The 19,253-nt window shown below is 43.6% G+C and overlaps 1 protein-coding gene across 1 annotated transcript; it reads left to right on the forward strand.

The window, feature by feature from the left end:
- The first annotated feature begins 3,982 nt into the window (after window positions 1–3,982).
- Window positions 3,983–18,970, forward strand: si:ch211-225h24.2 (uncharacterized protein LOC564539 homolog). Its single transcript, XM_037449506.2, has 4 exons — window positions 3,983–4,408; window positions 7,835–7,891; window positions 16,578–16,693; window positions 17,453–18,970. The coding sequence occupies exons 1-4, from the start codon at window positions 4,322–4,324 to the stop codon at window positions 17,874–17,876; spliced, it is 684 nt and encodes a 227-aa protein (XP_037305403.1). The 5' UTR covers window positions 3,983–4,321; the 3' UTR covers window positions 17,877–18,970.
- The last annotated feature ends 283 nt before the right edge of the window (window positions 18,971–19,253 follow it).

Below are 19,253 nucleotides of genomic sequence, written 5' to 3' on the forward strand. Positions count from 1 at the left end.
GTATGACTCACTTGTGTTATCAGTGTTGTGTCTCTTAGATTCTGATCTTACAGGAATGTTTGGCAAGGTGTTTACAAGTAAAGCAAATGACAACCGGTTTCTTGCCAGTAGCTGCACAAAGTTAAAAGCTGGCAGAGAAGCAACGTTAACACAGCAAAATAAACAGCTGCCCATGTGTCAGTGAGCCCTTTCTAATGGCACTGCATTTGTAAACTGGAGCTCAATGTGGTCGAGTATCAAGTGAACACCTTTGTGAAGTGTCCAAGAGCAAGACACAAAATCCCTCTGCGTTTGACCTTTGATCTCTTTATAGAAGAGAATTCTCTCAGGGGTCCAACAATGTGAGTTTGAGACAGATTAGTTTATCATCCGTGCTTGTTATGTTCATCATTTAATCATCTGTTTCTAAATCACAGAACTTAGACGGGCTATTTAAGGCTTTCCATCCGACATGGCAATAATGTAATCTACATTACTTATGAGGAATTTATGCTGAATCTGTTGCTTCTTCCTTCCCTCATAGAGTAGAGTTATGTATGAGAACATTTTCTTATAAAAGAACAATGAACACGTCTTTAGAAATGGACTTAGGTGGTGGATAGGATTGATGAGGTAAAACCTTTACAGTCAGGATCATTCAGTGGCCAAAGGAACTTAAAAGAAATATGTCTTCAAAAAGATACGTCTCCACTATAAAGAAACCATAATCAATATGTTTGTTGTAAAAATGAATAAAATCATGACTTCAAAAGGGAGCTCACAGTCATGCACCATAACATCATTATCACCGTAATCTACAGATTCTTTCTGAGCATCAGACTGTTTAAAAAAACTACGTCTGGTGTTTCATTTACAGTATTGTTTCACTTTCAGCCTGCTCATAGCTTTATTTCGCTGCAACGGGCAGCCATTTCCAGGGAAAAAGCTCTGATTAACCCAGTCAACACTTTACCTCGGCAGCACCGAACAGCTGGTGAGCAGAGATGAAGCATTAAGTCATTAAAGAGCCAGAGATTTTCCCTGAGAGTTGATAACAGAAAACAGAGGAAGAGAGGAAAGGATATTGGACTCCGACATAACTGCAATGTGATTGATTGTGCTCTGTAAATGCTAGATGTGTGAATAAAGAACTCGTTGTGAACAAGTCAGGCTCCATAACCTCAAAGGTTGTCAGTTTAATGTCACGGTTTTGTTCAAGAGTTGTTTTTGCTGCCGTCAAGTGGCAAAATAAGTTATTGCAGCTCTATGGACCTTTCTTAGTAGATTTCAAAATGAATCGTTTAACTGATGGACGTAAAGGTAACTGTGATTATTCTTGAGAAAAGTTGTATGTTTAAAGTATGTATTTTAATAACTGTAAATACAAATCCACACATAGAAATAAACATGCCTGCAAACTACAAAACTCATTCTTTAGCCTGGTGTTTTTCTATGGGTGTGTAAATGCCTCATAAAAGCTTAGCCTCATTTACATGTTTTCTCTACCTTAAGCTCACTAAAACATCTATCCTTTTTTTCTGTCCCCTTCACCGTCTCTTACACACACACACACACACACACACACACACACACACTCCAATACATACATACAATCTGTTGTTTATATGTATAAATACGTACAATGGTATCAGCTACCCTCCGGTTCTGTTCTTGTTCAGTCTACAGACGGAGAGAGAGAAACATTGTTCACAGATGTATGACACTCAGCAAGTACAATCGCCTGAGGGCTCAATGGTCACACATCAAACACACGCTTTCCTCGAGCTGTAGCGCCGAGGCTGCTCTAATGACTCATCACCTGCTATACGGCCCCCAAGATGTTTAACTCTTGTACAACCTCTCACCGACCGTTTGTATCTCTGACCTTTTTTTAGTCAAGACTTTGAGTCTCACATGTCCATTTTCCAACAGAGGAGCTTAAGTTTTAAGATCAGGTCATTGATGACTCTCTCTCAAAAGAACACTAATATTTGCTTAAATTGCTGCCCAAACATGCTCAAATGTTTAAGGGCAATCAATACTTGCAGCACAGTGTCTCCTGTTGAAACAAGCTTTGGACGAACAATCAACTCACTCAACATTTTAGCTAAAGCTTTGCTGCCTGATGTTATTGTCGGTTATGTAGATTATAACGTAAATAAAAACAAGACTTGAATTTAAGTTAAATTCTAAATATTGTACAATGCTCACTGATCAAACTCTCTAAGAGGATGAGCATGCTCAGCAAAACATGAAAGTCATTTAAATGCCATAACGGGTGAGAACAACCGTTCAGCAAAGCTCCAGTAGAGTCTGGAAAGAATATTTTGAGAGTTGTGAACATAATTAAAGCTTTAGTCTCTGTTCTTGGCTCACACGTTTTGACAGACCCGGGGGTTTGTGCAGGAGAACCCTGTGACCGGGGAAGCAGATAGTTGGTGAGTCATGGTTAACCTCAGCTGACTCCTTCAGTTTGCTGAGTAACCTCAACAGGACTGAACTAAGTGAAAATCTCTTTGAATGACTATGAATTAAGTGCAGACTTATGTAACATCCATGACCAATACTACCAACAGATAGTTATGGAATATATTGGAAGATATTTTTTTTACTATAGATGAAAAATTACCAGCACAATGTATTTTTAAACAATAAATGCTAATTTAAACTTTTAACCTTTTAAGCCCGTCCACAACATAGAGCCCGCATTAAGGATTGTTTAGGAGCTGTAAAGGTCTTCATCAAGATTACAAACACGGTACAATATACATCATCTTTTATATTCTTCTTCTGTCTAAAGCCGTGTGAAGGATGTCAGGTTGTCATCGTGTCACGAGGGGGATTTGTAGTTTTTGTAAGACGCTCATCGCAGAGGATTGGTTGGGGACGTACATATTGACAAACCAGAACAAGACTGCGAATAACCGATGTACTGATACTGTGGGAATACACGTCCCAGAAAGCTCAAATGGACAGTTAATCCACTGATGATCTCAGAGGTCAAAGGTCAACGACCTGCTTGATGACAAATGATTGACACGTTTTAGCCGGTCATGGCTTGTGTCATAGCTGGTAATAATGCAGAGCCCAGACAAGCAATTCATTCAAAACGACACATCTAACAAACTACATTACACACTTTCTTTACTTTATAATGTGCACATAGAAAATGGAGATTTACAAACCTGGACTGGCGCTGGACTGTGGCTATTTATAGAGGTCAGCCCACCGGCATAATGTGTCATTTGTTTCCTTTGGCTTAAGAGAGAGAGAGAGAGAGAGAGAGAGAGAGAGAGAGAGAGAGAGAGAGAGAGAGAGGACATACGAGACTCTAAACTGAAAGAAGTCATTACTGCAATTCAGAGGTATGATTTGAACTATAATAGATATGAACCTGCAGCCTTTTAAAAAAAAGATAGGCAAAAAAACCATTTTGAAAATAACATTTCTTTTTGACCAAATGATAAACAGCTGTTATTCCATGCATTGATTGATAATAATGATTTTATTCAAATAAACACATTTTGCTCATGTAACACAAATATGAGGTATACCCTTCCTCTTAATGTTCGAAGGCCTCTGGATTTAACAGATATCAATATCAACAGAGCTACAATTAATTTGCATATTATGGATTTCTGAATATTTGATCAAATATGCTGACTTGATGATGAACGCCTAACAGAATATGACGTGCCTGAAGTTCAATCTATCTTGACCAGCACCATTCATGGCTGACATTGTGATTTAGAAATAGCAATCCAATAACATCCACTATAATAACATGGCATCATAGTGAGTATATCTCTGAATATGTCATTCAAACACAACACGGGTTTATCTTTTTGTTCAATTAAACTCTTCGCTGACGAACAACTTCCAAATATGCTTTCTTTTATTTCCCCACACTTTGAGAATATAATAATGTGACAATATTAGCATGAACGCGAGGCTCAAGGCTTCCTCCTTCTACCATCGCAACTTCATAGGCGACGGTGTGATTGTGGGAGGGGCGACGGGCGCAGGTCCAGGTGGTCGAGCGTGCGTAAAAACGCATCAAACACACGCAGAGGATTTACGGAATACTGAGCGTCATGAAAAAAATCCCTCCAGATCCCGGTAGTCCTATCACGAAATAAGCTGTTTTCAACCAAAGCCTCCTCGTGGATACTTCTCAGCGGGAGGAACCACCAGCAAAGAGGAGAACGCACTCCGGTGGCGCGTCGCTGCGGTTTCTCTTGAAAACGGACACAATAGTTCGGCGTGAACTTCAGACTTTTGGCCAAAGAAGGTAACGCAGAAAACCAGATCAACACGGCTTGTCTCAGCGACAAAAGGAGATATGTTCAAAAAAAGCAAGAGTAAAGTGCTGGTGGATTACGCGTCGGAGGAGGAGGACACGTCGTGGCGCTATCACCACTCCTACAAGGTAAAGAGACGGATGTCAAACACCGCTAACAACGAAAGGCAATTGTGGTCGGTTTATTTCTTTCTTTCCTTAAACAACAGGGTTCAAGGGACGAAATGGTAAAGTAATGGTTAAGTCATTACAGCTAATACGCGCGCTGTTTGACGCGTTCAGCATGTTAAGTATTTCAATATGAGGCTCAAGGTTCGTAAAGGTTCATGTTTTACCAAAGGCGTCTTTAAAACAGCTTCATTTTTTTCTACAAAAACTATTATAAGTGAATTATTAAAAAATAGAACTATCAATAAATGTTACAAAGATAACATGCCCGTTTTAATGAATAATTAACAACATCAATCTGTAGGCCCATTAAACAGGAATATAAAGTCAAAGCATTTTGACCAAAATTAGTGTCAGCTTTGCATCTATTTTCCTTGAATAAAGTTGAAAGATCAGATTTTGGATTGACAGAAGGCACGTGTTTTGGGAGAGAAAGACACACACAAGCACACAAATTATTACTTATTTTGTACAAATTTTCTTTTGAAAGTAAGTAAGGGCCAAAAGGACCCAACAGTGCTGTTTCATTAGAAACAGCTATGTGACATTTATTCTGCTTCTTACAGTAAAATAATGTTCTTTTATGAATCATATTTCAGTAGTATTGTGACAGGCTTCTATGAGTAAAAACTGCATATTAACAAACTGATTTGATTTAGTGTTAGTGCCATACTGCGTGTCTATATGCATTATTTGGCATTTGGTAGGATCAACCATCACCGGCGGCCTTTTTCATCCGTTGTTGGGACAATGTTGAGTTCTGTGACCCTTGGCTGGGTTTTATTGGCCGCTCTTAACTTCCACCCTGGGAACCAACACGTGACCCGTACCCCAGAAGAGATGATTTGAGTTCAGCTGGTGACACCAGAATTACTTTGGATGATGAGAGCCGATTCCTGGGAAAGTCACCATGGAGGTCTCAGAGTCACCGTGGTGTTTGAATACAGGCCGGGGTCAGGGGTCACGCCATCGAAATACTGTAAACACAGCGAGGAGCCAGATCCCGCCAAGCAGTGATACAGGATGAAGTGAGACATAAAGAGTTATGATAACGCAGTCTGGACTTGCAGGACTTATTTTATTTTGAATGGTAGAGCAGGACGGTACAACAGCGTCACAGACGGACACACACGTACACCGACACGCAGACAGACGGAGGCAAACCAGCATGAAGGGATAAAACATCCACAGACACACAGCCGACAAGAGGGCGAGCATGAAGGGGAAAATGAATATCTGTCCTCCCTCGGCGGTGCTGCAGGGCGACCACAGCACAGGCCCCCATGCCGCAGCTAGCTTTCTCTGTTTGAAGCTCAGCAGGCTGAGAGGCAGCTGTGGGAGCGTGCAGGAGGTACGTGCAGGAGGTACATGCAGGAGGAACGTGCAGGAGGTACGTGCAGGAGGTACGTGCAGGAGGTACGTGCAGGAGGTACGTGCAGGAGGTACGTGCAGGAGGTATGTGCAGGAGGTACGTGTAGGAGGTACGTGTGTGCCTGTTTGCCAACGGCTTAAAGCGGTAACACACCTGAATACTTCAATAACACCACTCTAATACCACGGCCTGACGTATTAACTATAAGTGGAGGGGAAAGGCGAGGTGAGACTGGCTGGATCATGTGTTGAAGGAGTGAGGGTTAACATCAAGGAAATCAAATGTGTGTGTTTTGTCTTAGTTCAAACCGAATCATGTTATTGTTAAAGAATAGGGTTTATGTGGCCGCTTTATGTCTACTTAACATTAAAAGGGTGATTCTTCTTCTTAAATTGATTTAGACAGGGAGGTTGATACTCCTTAATCTCTATAAACCTCTATGAGGTGAAAAGGCACATTGTCTGTGGAGTATTGTTGGTGTGCAGTGTTTTTTTGGAACCTACTGCTATTGTGGTATTGGCATTAGCTCTGCATCTTTATTGCCTAGTAATCTGGCTTCTTAAAAGACAACGCTGTGGTAACATTCACACACTTGCTCACAAACTCGGTCAAAGGATGAAAGAAAGGCAGACAGAAGAAAAAAAAAGCCCCCCCTTGTTTTCCGTGAGGAAAGTTTTTTTCCCCCTCCCTCCCCTGAATCTTCCCTTCTTCTCACCCTCTCCCTTTGTCCCAAGCTGTTAATGCTTTTTCTCCTCTGACGGTAGTTTGCAATCAATGTGTGTGAGTGTGTCTTTGATCAGCTCAGGTGGTGTAAACCCAGCAGACTTTGCTCAGACATGTCCAACCACCATTTATCCTCCCCTCTCTCCCTCTCTCTCTCTCTCTCTCTCTCTCTCTCTCTCTCTCTCTCTCTCTCTCTCTCTCTCGCTCTCTGAGATGTTAGAACGTCTTACAGCTTTGATGATTTTACAGGAACTCTGGCTCGACCTCAGTGATCTCAGGCTCAGCTGCACGTCTGATGACTTCTTGCTACCCCCTTCTTATGATTTAATGTTTTTAATCCTTTGGAAGTCCAAGTCAAGTCATTCATCTTAACTGGCAACCTGTAAAAATAGTCTGTCAAAACTCATTTCTAAGATTGATAACGTTCTAGATACATTTGGGTTACCATAATTGTTGCACAATCATGTACATATGAATCCAAAATTAGGGATAACCTGTACAACTTAATGATCTTTAGCAGAGCTGTGTTATCCTCAGTATCGTAATTGAGGATAACATTAAGTTTTTAAACTTGACTTTCTTTAGCCAAGCACTGTGAAGAGAATCAGTGGGTGTAATTATTTGAGTAATCACAGTCTGCCCCAGACATGTGATGAGACTATGATGAGACATGTGTACGCCTTGTTAACTTTGTGTGAATACTTAATTACTCTCTTTGTTGAGGTATTCTATCACTAACTTAAATTTCATCCAACTTTATTGTAATGGCTACAACTTGGTGAAAAAAAACGGTTGTTGTAAATGTATAATAATAATATTATCAGAATATATATTATATAAGATGCAGGATAATTAGTGCACATAGTTGTTTACTCTTTACTCTTTAAGTATTGTCCAAGTCAAGTTTATAGATCTATGTCATCTAGAACAAAATAACTTAGTCAATAATGTTGAAAGCAATAGAACTATAACACCGTTTTTAAACAAAGGATATACGAAAAATGGAAAAAAAATCATTGAGACCAAAGCACAATAGATCCTAAATATCTCCACTCATATATCATAACATTGTACTGTGGAGGCCACGGGTCACGGGTTTATTTGTTCTCTCTTTTGTCCGAATCTGCCCTCTGACTTGTGTTGCTTCCTCTCATCCTGCCTGGTCCTCCGTTCCTCCAGCGCACCCTTCAAGTGCAGCGTGTTTATGTCACACACATCCCTTCCACAAAGTGTGTCTGGTGTGTGGATTTGTGTAAACTAACTGCTGTTGTGTGTATGTGTGTGTCACCCAGGGCAAAGAGATAGAAGGAGAGGAGGAGGAGGAGGAAGACGTCACTGCAGCATCCAAGGTAAACAGCACAGGTATTTCTACATAAATAAACCGTGAATAAATGCACTCCTCCAACATGCTCTCATCTGCTCACACATCGACAAACCGGTGCTCACAATATTGCACCTTTGACTAAGGGTTGTGTAACCCTAAAATGATCTACAAGTCTTCCATATTCTAAAAACATCCATATTCTTTCTTGTTCTGCCCTCTCTTATTTAACAAACTGTTTCTTTTGGTCTTAGTAGAATAACATTTCTTTTGTCAATGTTTTTTAGTGCTGAATTACTTATTTACAAGAAACTAACAAAGCAATTAGTAGACTAAGAATGTCTTAATCTGTTGATTAACTCAATACCCCCGATGCACTCATGTGCACAGGCAGTTTCAAGTGTCAGAGCACTTTATTGTTTATCTGTAAACCCAGCTGCTTTATCCATAACTTTATGACTAGAAAGCTATTTTGTTTGTTATTATGGCGCTTGTTTGTGTGCTTGTACTATAATCCTTATCATGAAACCCACAGAGTCTCGACCATCATTTTTTATCAGTGATTACAGCATTGTGCTCAGCAAGTTAAACGCTGATATCTGGGAACGCTGCCCAACTGCAGGCAGGAAAAAAGACAATCATTTCACGCCAACCGGTCATGCTTGACACATCCGCCCTAAATGAAAAGATATTTGTTAACAGTGTCAACTTTTTTTGAAAAACATAAAGTATGGTACAAGTGATCAATAATGTTTGTCTGAATGATCAAATAACATTGGTTGGTTGAACTGTAGCAATATATTCATTCTGAAACACACGTTCCTTCATGTAAATTCTAAGTACAAACTGAAAAAGGATTAAATGCATCATGATTTATTTGGCATGTTCTAAAGTACTTTATGATGCTGCAGTGACAACAAAGTCGATTTTTGATTGGACAGCATTAAATGTGTTTCAAAGTAACCAATTCGCACATTTGAAAATGCGTATTAGGCCAAAGGTCATGGTGAGTTTGACTGAAAATAATGACCTCTAAACTCTGATGCAGGTTTGACCAGTGGCCTTTTTGTGTGCAGGTATCTTCATCAGCAGTGCCCGCTCCAAACAATGTGTGTGTGTGTGTGTGTGTGTAGATGTGTGTGTCAGTATGTGACATATCTCCTGATCTGTTTACTGACAACAAGTCTTCACTCTTAAGGTGTGTCTGAACAATGTGTGTGTGTATCATATATAAGTGGTCTCTGAACTCTGACTCCCCTCCCTCCGTGAATCTATGGCTATTGTGGGTGACTCGGTTCGCAGGACTGGACGGTTGTGAGGACAAGGGGGTTGCTAGGCTGGACAAGGGAAGGAAACGCAGCATTCATTGGAGGAGCTGGGTCTTTTGGACGGGAACAATCGCTAAGGAAGGAAAACAAGGCTGAAAATAGCCACAGACTGCTCTGACACGGTGGAAGGCCACAATTCTTCCGCTGTCGGCTGTTTTCTGCTCACATTGGGACACACAAAGTAGACGTGGCGTCCTGGAAGCGGAAGGTCACCTTTGTTAGAGTCCGATTCCACTCACATTCTACAGCGCTTTCCGACATAAGATCCATCCAGATTTAATTGCATAACATTCCTGATTTATCCCGAGAAAGTAAATATTACAATGTCATCGCAGTGTCTCTCAAAAAGAAAAGAAAAATACAAGGATCAACTTTTCTAAATGAAAATGCCTCTCATCCAGCTTCCAGCGCTGCTGTATGGAAGGAGGAATTTGGTCCAATAAGAGCTCTATTGTTCTGCCGGGCGTGGAGCTGTAGGTAAATCTCCCCCCACACAGCGAGCCTCTGTGAGCTGCTGGCTTTACCTGCTTTTTGGCCGACCAGATTACTGGGCACTGAGCTGCTTTGGATCCAAAAGCCTGGAGGTTAATGTTGCAGAGAATGGTGAATAGGAAGGCCTCTGTATGGGCATGCATGCGTGCACATACACAGTTGGACTTCAGCTACAGTTCGTGCGCACACACACTCACACACATATGTACACACTGATATTCTTACTGCAAATCTGATCGCCGGTTTGCACATGATGGCACACGGGAAACAAGAAGCAGAGCGGAAAGGAGAGTCAGAAACAGTAACAGACCGTGTTGAAATATGTGAGACTATTCTTTTTAAATATTTTGCTAATGATGATAAACTGAGGACGTTCTTGCCCTCGAGCATGCTCATGACGATAAAGAGGTGAGACGGGGAGGACCTGATTTTCAGTTTATTGGCAGCGCTGCCGGCCTCCTTACGAGATACCAAAGCGAGCAGAGTGCTCGACAATCCATCAAAAGTCCTCGTTTTGAATTATGAGAAGATAACACAGATAAGAAGCCTGTGTGTGTATGAACCGCAGAGCTGGTGTAGTCTGTGGAAGGAGCAGATCTGTTTGAGTTCATGCAATCTAAACTGCCACTGTGAACCTGTGACCTCAGACCTGGCATTGTACCTGTTCCTGTCTGGGTCCACTTGCCTTCTTGTTGGTTGTTTGCTTGTTGTAGCTGCTGTCGAATCCTCAGGAGAGTCGCAGTGTGTGTGTGTGTGTGTGTGTGTGTGTGTGTGTGTTTGTCTGTGTTTTGTTGGCACTTGTATAGAAAGGAAAATAAGCAGTTAGGGGGTCGCCGTGGCCCGAATTCATTCATCAAATGTAGCTTAAGCGCAAGTTCAGTCAGGAAGACAACCAGTCTGACTCTGTTCGCCTCCTTTGCAATTACTCTATCAGCTGATTGGAGGCGGGCACATTTTAGTAACCAATCAGATTCTACACACGGTTTCCTTAAGCCAATCACGTTGTCGTTGTCAATCTTTATAAGTGTTCTCCTCTCTGTTGGCTGTCAGCTGTCATTTCAGCGTGTAGCTGAAGCGAGGCGAAGCGAAGCAAAGCAAAGCGTTCAATTAGCGGGTCCGGCACCAAAGTCTTGCGGTAAACTCCAAACTCCGATTGGACGATGATCGATTGTGGAGAAACTAAATCAATAATCTGAGCCGTCGTGCAGCCCGCTGAGGTACCGGCGTAGTAGCACTCGCCTACGAGGCGGAGCAGGAAGCAGTCATGCTAAACGTAAGAGCGCGGTACCAAGCCTCCTCTGCCCAGGTGTGAGTGGGTGAGGCTCACAGCTGGCAGACGGGCGGAGTGAATCGGAAACAGACCATTATGTTCCAATGGCACAATAAATGCATTCAGCAGAGGGTACAGAACAAGAAGCAAGAGAGTACAAATAAGTAAGAAGCCAAACTACAAGTGCTTTATTAAGAGCCAGGGCGTAAACAGTCGGGTTGTTGTTAAGGGGTTACGTTAGATCTCTCTGAGGGAGCGACAAGCACCCGCTACGCGGGCTAACCGGGAGAGCGCTACGCCCCGGACGGGCTCTCCAGCTACTGCGGGACATCGAGGACGGGAATCTCCTTCATCTCCAACGCCTGGGAAACACGCAGCATTCCGTCCAGCAAGCAGCATAGCAGCCTCTCAAAAGGCTAACACGCGGTAAGGCAAGTCGACGCTCCCCATCCACGTTAAACTGCTAACGTAACGACACGCTCAGCTGAAGCTCCGCGATGCAAAGCTATACCCCGGTTAGCATTTATCCGGCCGTCCTCTGTGTGATGCTAGCGCAGCGTCTGGTTAAGTAAAGCACTGTTTAAAGTACCGCTCCACGGGGGAGCACGTAGCTCTGGCGTTGTTTGTTGCGGTGTAATGTAATGTATACCCCGAGGGGGAGCATGAGCTAGACTCGTACGGAGCTGGGTAGCGATCTCAGCGCGAACTACGGGAGTAATCGTTCTGCCACCAGTACCGTAAAACTTTCAAAGTCCTCAGGCCCACTCCACCGCATTGACTACAAGGAAGGGATCCTCTACACGACCATAGCAGAATAACGGCTTCACCTGGACTATTCTATAGGCTATGATGTAGATAATGTATATGTCGTGAACGCAAAACAAGGACCAGACTTGAGGCTTTAATCAAAGCAATATGACAATGTTTATTTGTGACAGGAGTATTCAGTCCTGCAGTCATACGTGCACGGACCTGTTTCAATCTGTCTAGCAACAGCAATGAAAGGGCGCTTAGTTCAAAGTGCGCTCGGAATATAAAGTCTTTAAGAGCATTCTTGATTGGTTCACTATGATGGAGGCAGCTCCTTTGTTTATGACCTTCGGAGAGCCCCATTGGAGCACAGGGATGTCTATCCCTTCAGGCTCTCGGATCATCACGTCTCCTGTTGTTCATGAGTTCACTGCATACTTGAGACAGTTTGTGTGTGAGACATGTTGGTCTCAATATTCTGTTTTATCTACATTTGACCCTGGGAGGGCGTGCAGTTCTTTAGCAACAGGTTCACTCCATTTTAAGGCTGTTTTGCGTGTGAGCCATGGTCACCCCGTCCCATGTTGGACGTGACCCTGAGAGTGTGTGCAGCCTTTTTATCAACATGTTTGTGTGCTCCGGGTCATACACAGCCTCCACTCGTTATTAGTATTCAATTATTGTTCAAGTGTAATTGCAGTCTAGCGTGAGCATGCATGATTATATTTAATCCTCAACATATAGCATAAATAAATACACTACAGGACCACTAGCAATAGAATAGAATAAAATAAATAATGGTATGTCTGTATGCAGGTACATGGGTTTCGAGGCTTTCAAGCAAAAGAAGTTAATAACAACTTGGACAGGAAGCTTTCAAGGAACTCTACTTTCTCGACAGTCAACTGCGCTCTCTAGCCGTGCGACATTGGGTTACCCAGCGCCGATGGCCTGTCAGCGACGCGTCAACCACCTGCTTTGGACATGGAACAGTCATTGCGGCAGCAAGAAATCTTCGGGTAGGAGGTCCTAAAGCCTAGTTTATGGTCCTGCTTTTCAGAGAAACGCAGGGGCGTGCTTGGTTCCACCCTCTTGCGAACGATGTTCTTGCGGGATGCGATTGGTTGGCTAACATCCTTTCCATCCATCCTTTTCGCATAATACCGGCATTTTAAAGGATGCTAAGCGATTAATCAGATTGAATAGCTTCTGTCGGAAGTAATGTGGAAATAGGACCACTTATTCAACCAGTCATTGGCAAACTACAAGGACACCCATAGGGACTCTAATTCATGGCGGGAGATCTCTGCAAACGTCGGGTGGCTGGTTAAGGGGTCCGATAGTTCTGCAGGAGAACACGGGACAAATATGTCCGCGAACAGCGGAAACAAATGAACAAACAAACGGCTTTCACACACCAGACGTCGTTCTCTGGGTCGTCTTCAACAAGGGACGTTGCTCCACTGTGCTGGCAGTGAAGTTCTTTGAAGCACGTGCAGGCTCCTTTAGGAACACTAATTGGGACGAGTCATCGACACAAGTGCGCGTAAGATGGAGCTGCATTGCAGCACCATGCAAGCTAAACTACACTCGCAGCATGTTGACGAGAGTTTGCGTTAGAGTGAGAGGCTCTTTTGCCATATGCTTCATCTCAGGCGGACCTGCGTTTCCGTTCTGCTAGCAGGACATGGCGTCTTTGCAAACTGAATCTGGCAACAGGATCGGTACGGACAGAGCGTGGATGGCAGGGGTTTCATATGATTAGGGTAACCGCCACAACAGCGGTTCTGATCAGCAACTTGAGACAATGCAGGCCATCGTTTTTTGGGGAGGTTCAGTCAGAGCCACAGCTGGCTAGACCATGGCCTCCTTTCTTCAGATGATGGCATTTAGTGTGACAATAGAGTGCAGCATTAATATCAACTAAGGTTAAAATTCTTTTCTTAGCTGGCTGAAATAATAGATGGTCCACTTAAGGAAGTGAGTATCTACAGTACGCAAGACATTCGTTTAGGGGCAGCTACGTTAAACTATAAACAAAGGTATCTCCTCTTCATCCCTGCCACTAATGGGACGTTGAACTGCGGCAACCCCTACAGTCACAAACATCGAGGATGGTAAGTTGGGTTCAGGAAAGCTCTTTTCGTTGGGTGGTTGCCGATGTAGCAGTATTCCTCATGCAGGGTGCTGCAGCACTAAATGGTTCCCACAATATAGGCAGGGGATCTTCTCTCGTGTCCCTAGAAGTCCTTGCACGCCCGAGGGTTAGACTCGGTAATCTGGCTCAACTTGACAAGTTTGCAGTTCTAGGAAGGAGCAACGGCACTAGCACGTCGAATGGCAGCTGCTATCTGCTTTAGCTACTGTTAAGCATTTAAACCCCCCTTATCTTCGCAGGTTGCGCACCGGCACTGGAGGTAGATCTAACCTGCGTTTTCTGAGCCCTCACCCCGGGAACGAGTCACTGGCAGGTTGCGAAATGTCGCTGCAATTTCCCGTCTCCAGACTTCCTATCGCCGCCCATGCGGCTCCGGACCTGGCCCATGCTCAAAGCTCCACTAGAGGCTGTCCTACACACGCTCAATACAGATAAGGGCTAGAGCTGCAGCAGCTACCCAAGTGAGTGACAAGCTCACCGCTGACAGGGCGGTGGTCGGCGGCGGCGGCTGCTGCGACGTTCCTCCAGCCTGACCATAACACGGTACTTGCAAGATCCCTGAAGCGGTAAAAGAACAGACAATCATGCATATAACTGGTGGTGGTGGTGTATTCCCTTGGCAATGTGGGGAGGTCACTTCAGCGTCCCCTTACAGTGGACCGCCGTGGTTCCTTAGTGTCCCTTGGAAGAGAGGCCGTAGGGTCCCATCAGGAGGTCATCATGCAAAGTTTGTGGGCCATGTGTGTAAGACCCACCATATGCCATGATTCAAGTGAGGGCCGTATGTGTAAGTCCCAGCAAGATGTCATCTTTACTATGGAGGGGGCCGGCTGTGTAAGACCCAGCAGATGACATCAGTCAAGTGAGGGCCGTATGTGTAAGTCCCAGCAAGATGTCATCTTACTATGGCGGGGGCCGAATGTGTAAGACCCATCAGGTGACATCATTCTAATGAGGGCCGTATGTGTAAGTCCCAGCAAGATGTCATCGTTGCCATGTTGAGGGCCGAAGGTGTAAGTCCCAGCAAGATGACATCATCCTAAGTTTGTGGGCCGAGTGCGTAAGTCCCAGCAAGGCAACACAAGTTTCAAGGTCTGGGGCCGATTTCGTAAGACCCATCCAGGTAACCTTCTTTCTAAGTCTCAGTCTGGTAAACCCGGTGAGCGATCGGCAGTCCATTGCGACGTCCTATTCTGGGCTTGGACTCACCAGATCTCTTACCTCTGTTTTGACATCAACCCATGCAAGTTTAACTTCAGTCATGACTAACTTTTGGCGTTTGCTTAGGAATTTCACTACGGCAGTGGGTACGGTATTTATTTATTTACTTATTCGTAGAAAATAAATGTCTTTTGGGGATTGGGCTTATTGGACCTCACTATCCCTGCCTTCGGGGATAGTACTTCGTGATGGAGTCCAATCGCCAAAGACCTTGCACAATTCGTATTTTATGCTTGTGGAATAAATTATTGTATTACTATTAAACGAGTCTCTCCTGATTGAAATGTAGCTTAAGCGCAAGTTCAGTCAGGAAGACAACCAGTCTGACTCTGTTCGCCTCCTTTGCAATTACTCTATCAGCTGATTGGAGGCGGGCACATTTTAGTAACCAATCAGATTCTACACACGGTTTCCTTAAGCCAATCACGTTGTCGTTGTCAATCTTTATAAGTGTTCTCCTCTCTGTTGGCTGTCAGCTGTCATTTCAGCGTGTAGCTGAAGCGACCCTCCTCCACCCCTGTCACCTCCAGTTGGCATCAGCGTTGTTCCTGGTTCGTCATCAGGTTGCTGCTATTGGTTACACCACCTCCACCAGTGTCTGGACTCCAGGGGGATTGGGCTTATTGGACCTCACTATCCCTGCCTTCTGGGATAGTACTTCGTGATGGAGTCCAATCGCCAAAGACCTTGCACAATTCGTATTTTATGCTTGTGGAATAAATTATTGTATTACTATTAAACGAGTCTCTCCTGATTGAAATGATGTTGTGAGAACTGGGCACATTTTAACAATGACGCAAAGGCCGGCACGGACACGAGTACGAGTAAACATTGTGGCCTTTGACGGTTGACGTTGGGAATTCTTCCCAGCAGAGAAGCAGAGCCAAAGGTCTGTTCTATGATGGCTGAGGAGGGCGGTATCTGTGCTTGGGAGAGAGCAGCAAAGGGAAGGGAGGAATTCCGATGTGACGGGGGAGACCGGGGGAGTTTAAGAGAAGGTGGAGGGTCTTTCACTGGAATGTGCCGCATGTTATTGCCAACTCAATGCCCCTCTCCCTCCGTACTTATCTCTCTATAACACAGAATTAGGAGCTTTGAGACTTTGATCGAACATTAAAATATTCCAAAATGTCCAATTATTTAACCAAGGATGATGGCTGCTTTCTTTCTACTTTTGCGTTACTTATGAAGTGTTTGTTTGAACTTACTTAAAACTTAGAATAGGTTTAAATATCAAAAGATGACTTGGGTTGGATAAAAGGCACATTTCATTAGATCACAACCAAGTAAGCCCATAGCAAAATTTCAAAATGTGCACATTCATCAAGCTGAGCATCAGATTGCTTTTCTAAATTTTTGTGAAATTCACTTCCCACTCTGTTAAATATCAACCAAATAGAGAAAAGAGATAACAAACTAACGTGCAACAGATGCTGCAATATTTCCACCTCTGGGATTAAAAATCAATCACCTCTTATCTTTTGATTTCTTTCAGGAGGTGAAGGGGAAGAAGATCATGTCGAAGAAGGAGCGGCGTGAGAAGAAGATGTTCTCCTCTAAAGACGACGAGCACTTCCTGCTGACCGGAGTAAAGCTGACCGACCGCAGAGGGTGAGGTTGCACACGCTGCCATCACCCGTCTCCTTCCAAAGAAGAAATGTCACAAAGATGTAGTCGGTCTAGACTCTAGAGCATCACAGCTTGTTGGTACTTCACCATTTGGCTGGAAACAAAAGTGAGAGGCCCACCAGTCATTTTATAGATTGCATAATCGCCCCGACAGGCGTGAAAGTCTCACCTGAGTGTGAGATTTGGCCCAAACCAAAACACTGATCCAGTCTTGGGTTCTGAAGGACAAATGGATAACTTGCCCTGATCCTCCGCCACTTTAAACTTGCAGAAGCCAGACGAGAATGAACAGTTTAACCCGCCAACACAGCGCGGCTTACTTCCTAGTTGTTGGTGGGAGAAATGACAACGAACAAGATCAAAGTAGCTCATTCATGCTTCATGAAGGCAATCCACTGGCCACTTGACCCGCCATTACATTGCAGCCAACTTTATTCTCACACTTGCTAATAGCCAAACCCTCTCCTGCTAGTTTGTTGTGGCGGCTGCACCATCTCAATCAGAAATAAGTATGAAATAATATACAATTGGATAAACAGGAATCATAATTCCATTTATATAAGATATCAACAATCAGGGAGGACATCTAATATCTGATATAATAATATAGCTCCAAGGCAAAACTATTAGGATACATTACAGCACATCGTTAACATTATCAAAATTGTGTCTCTGCTACAAACAACTGGGAATTCCTATCTGATGACGTGCTGTGTGGGGGATGTTTGTTTTTCCCTCAAGGTCTCTCAAGAAAAGCAAGGATGACGAGAAGGACAAGGAAAAAAAGGACAAACAAGAGAAGGCCCACTGTTTTTGGGAGAGCGTTACCATGACAATGAGGCAGATCTCCCCCACCAAAAAGCTGGAGAAAATAGAGGGCTGGGAGCCTCCGCATCTGGAGAACTCAGCTGAGACGGGGGCCGACGACGCTGAGGAGGAGAAGAGCCACAACGGGGACTCGCCAGGGCCCTTCCCCGAGTCTCCACCGGCCGCCTGGGCGGGCCAAGGCCTCGAGGAGGACTCCTCCCGCTACGCTAACCTGTCGGACTCCAAGGATTCGACGGCCGCGGTCAGGTGGACAGCGCGCGCCAAAGTCAAGTTGGCTGGAATCAGCAGAATGAGCAGAGGGATCGTGTCAGAAAGCTCTTGGGAGGGGTTTAAATAGGAGGCTTTTCACCTTCGATGTCCTCTCACCCCTCTGTCAGTAAAGACGATGAACCAAAAACATGCTCGTCTCGGTAGTCTAACAACTGATAGTGAGAAGCTAACAGAGCCCAGAGCATAACTTATGATGCTATTTTAGCGTTTAAAGGTCAACATTCTAGAATTATCAATGAGCTTTTGAATCACTGACATAAACTGTAAATGAATACAAATAAAAGCCCTAAACTATTTTAGCAATTTAACTTTGATATCTACCGGCCTGGCGTTTATATATTTTGTACTGCCAAGAAATGAGAAGAGTGATTTTCATATAATTTTTGTGAGGAATATGCAAACCTCCGTCTGTGTCTCTCGATATGTGCAATCACGCAACAGCTTATGAAATAATTTGGATCTCAAATATGTCAAATTAAAATATGTAAAAGAGAAGTTGATGGAGTGGAAGTAAATGATGGACATTTGTTTTAATGAATAGCAAAATCAAATATTTGTCCCGCTGTGTTGGGGGCATGCGAGTGAATCAAATCAAAGAACCCTCACAGCGTTGATCCTTGTTTAAATCTGATGCTGGATAATTTTTTTAGAACATTTGTAATGCTGATAAAATAAAAGCCTAACTCTGTATTTACTTGTTTCCAGTAAAAATCAGAGACTTCAACCAGTTGTGCCTTGTATTAATACAAAGACATCATGTGTGTGCTGTACATTTGAACCAGACCATCCTCTGTAAGACCAAGATGCACGTGTGGACGGGTCGACCCAGCATGCACTGCTGCTGCTTTAGTCATCCAGACCATCCCCCCATGGTGTACGATTCAGACATCTGTTTGTATATTTTTATATTGCATAGGACCCAGACAATGAAGAGTCATTTCATTTATACAGAGATTTTTCTTGATTGAGTTGAATAAGTAAAGTCATGCCACTGGTGTTCTTCTCTCTTGTATGGTGTTTTGATCTGAACTGTCTCCTTTTTTTGCAGCCAGATGTGTACACTTGTGCACGCACACTTGGACATTGGAAGCATTTATCCGGTATTTATTTGTTTAGCAGCTGGGTCGGATTCTCTCCAGCAGAATAAAGATCTAGTCCGACTGTCTGGCTCTATTTTATTCAACGCGTTTGCCGTCTGTAGTAGTGGTGTTACTGTACTGGAATGTCAAACCAACACAAACTTGAAAAATATGGATTTCTTAATGGGGATAAATGCAACTTTCGAAAGGCATACAATTCTATATTAATTTTACTTTACTGTGAGGAGATTTTAACGAGTTATGGAACGGTCTCAATGGGATACAGACGCCTTTCTCTGACCTCTCAAGTAAGCGAGACCACCAGCCACAGGTTTGTCTATTTCTATAAAAAAATGAAGGTTCAC

Source organism: Pungitius pungitius, chromosome 20 (genome assembly GCF_949316345.1).
Source record: "Pungitius pungitius chromosome 20, fPunPun2.1, whole genome shotgun sequence".
NCBI classification, from domain to species: Eukaryota; Metazoa; Chordata; class Actinopteri; order Perciformes; family Gasterosteidae; genus Pungitius; species Pungitius pungitius.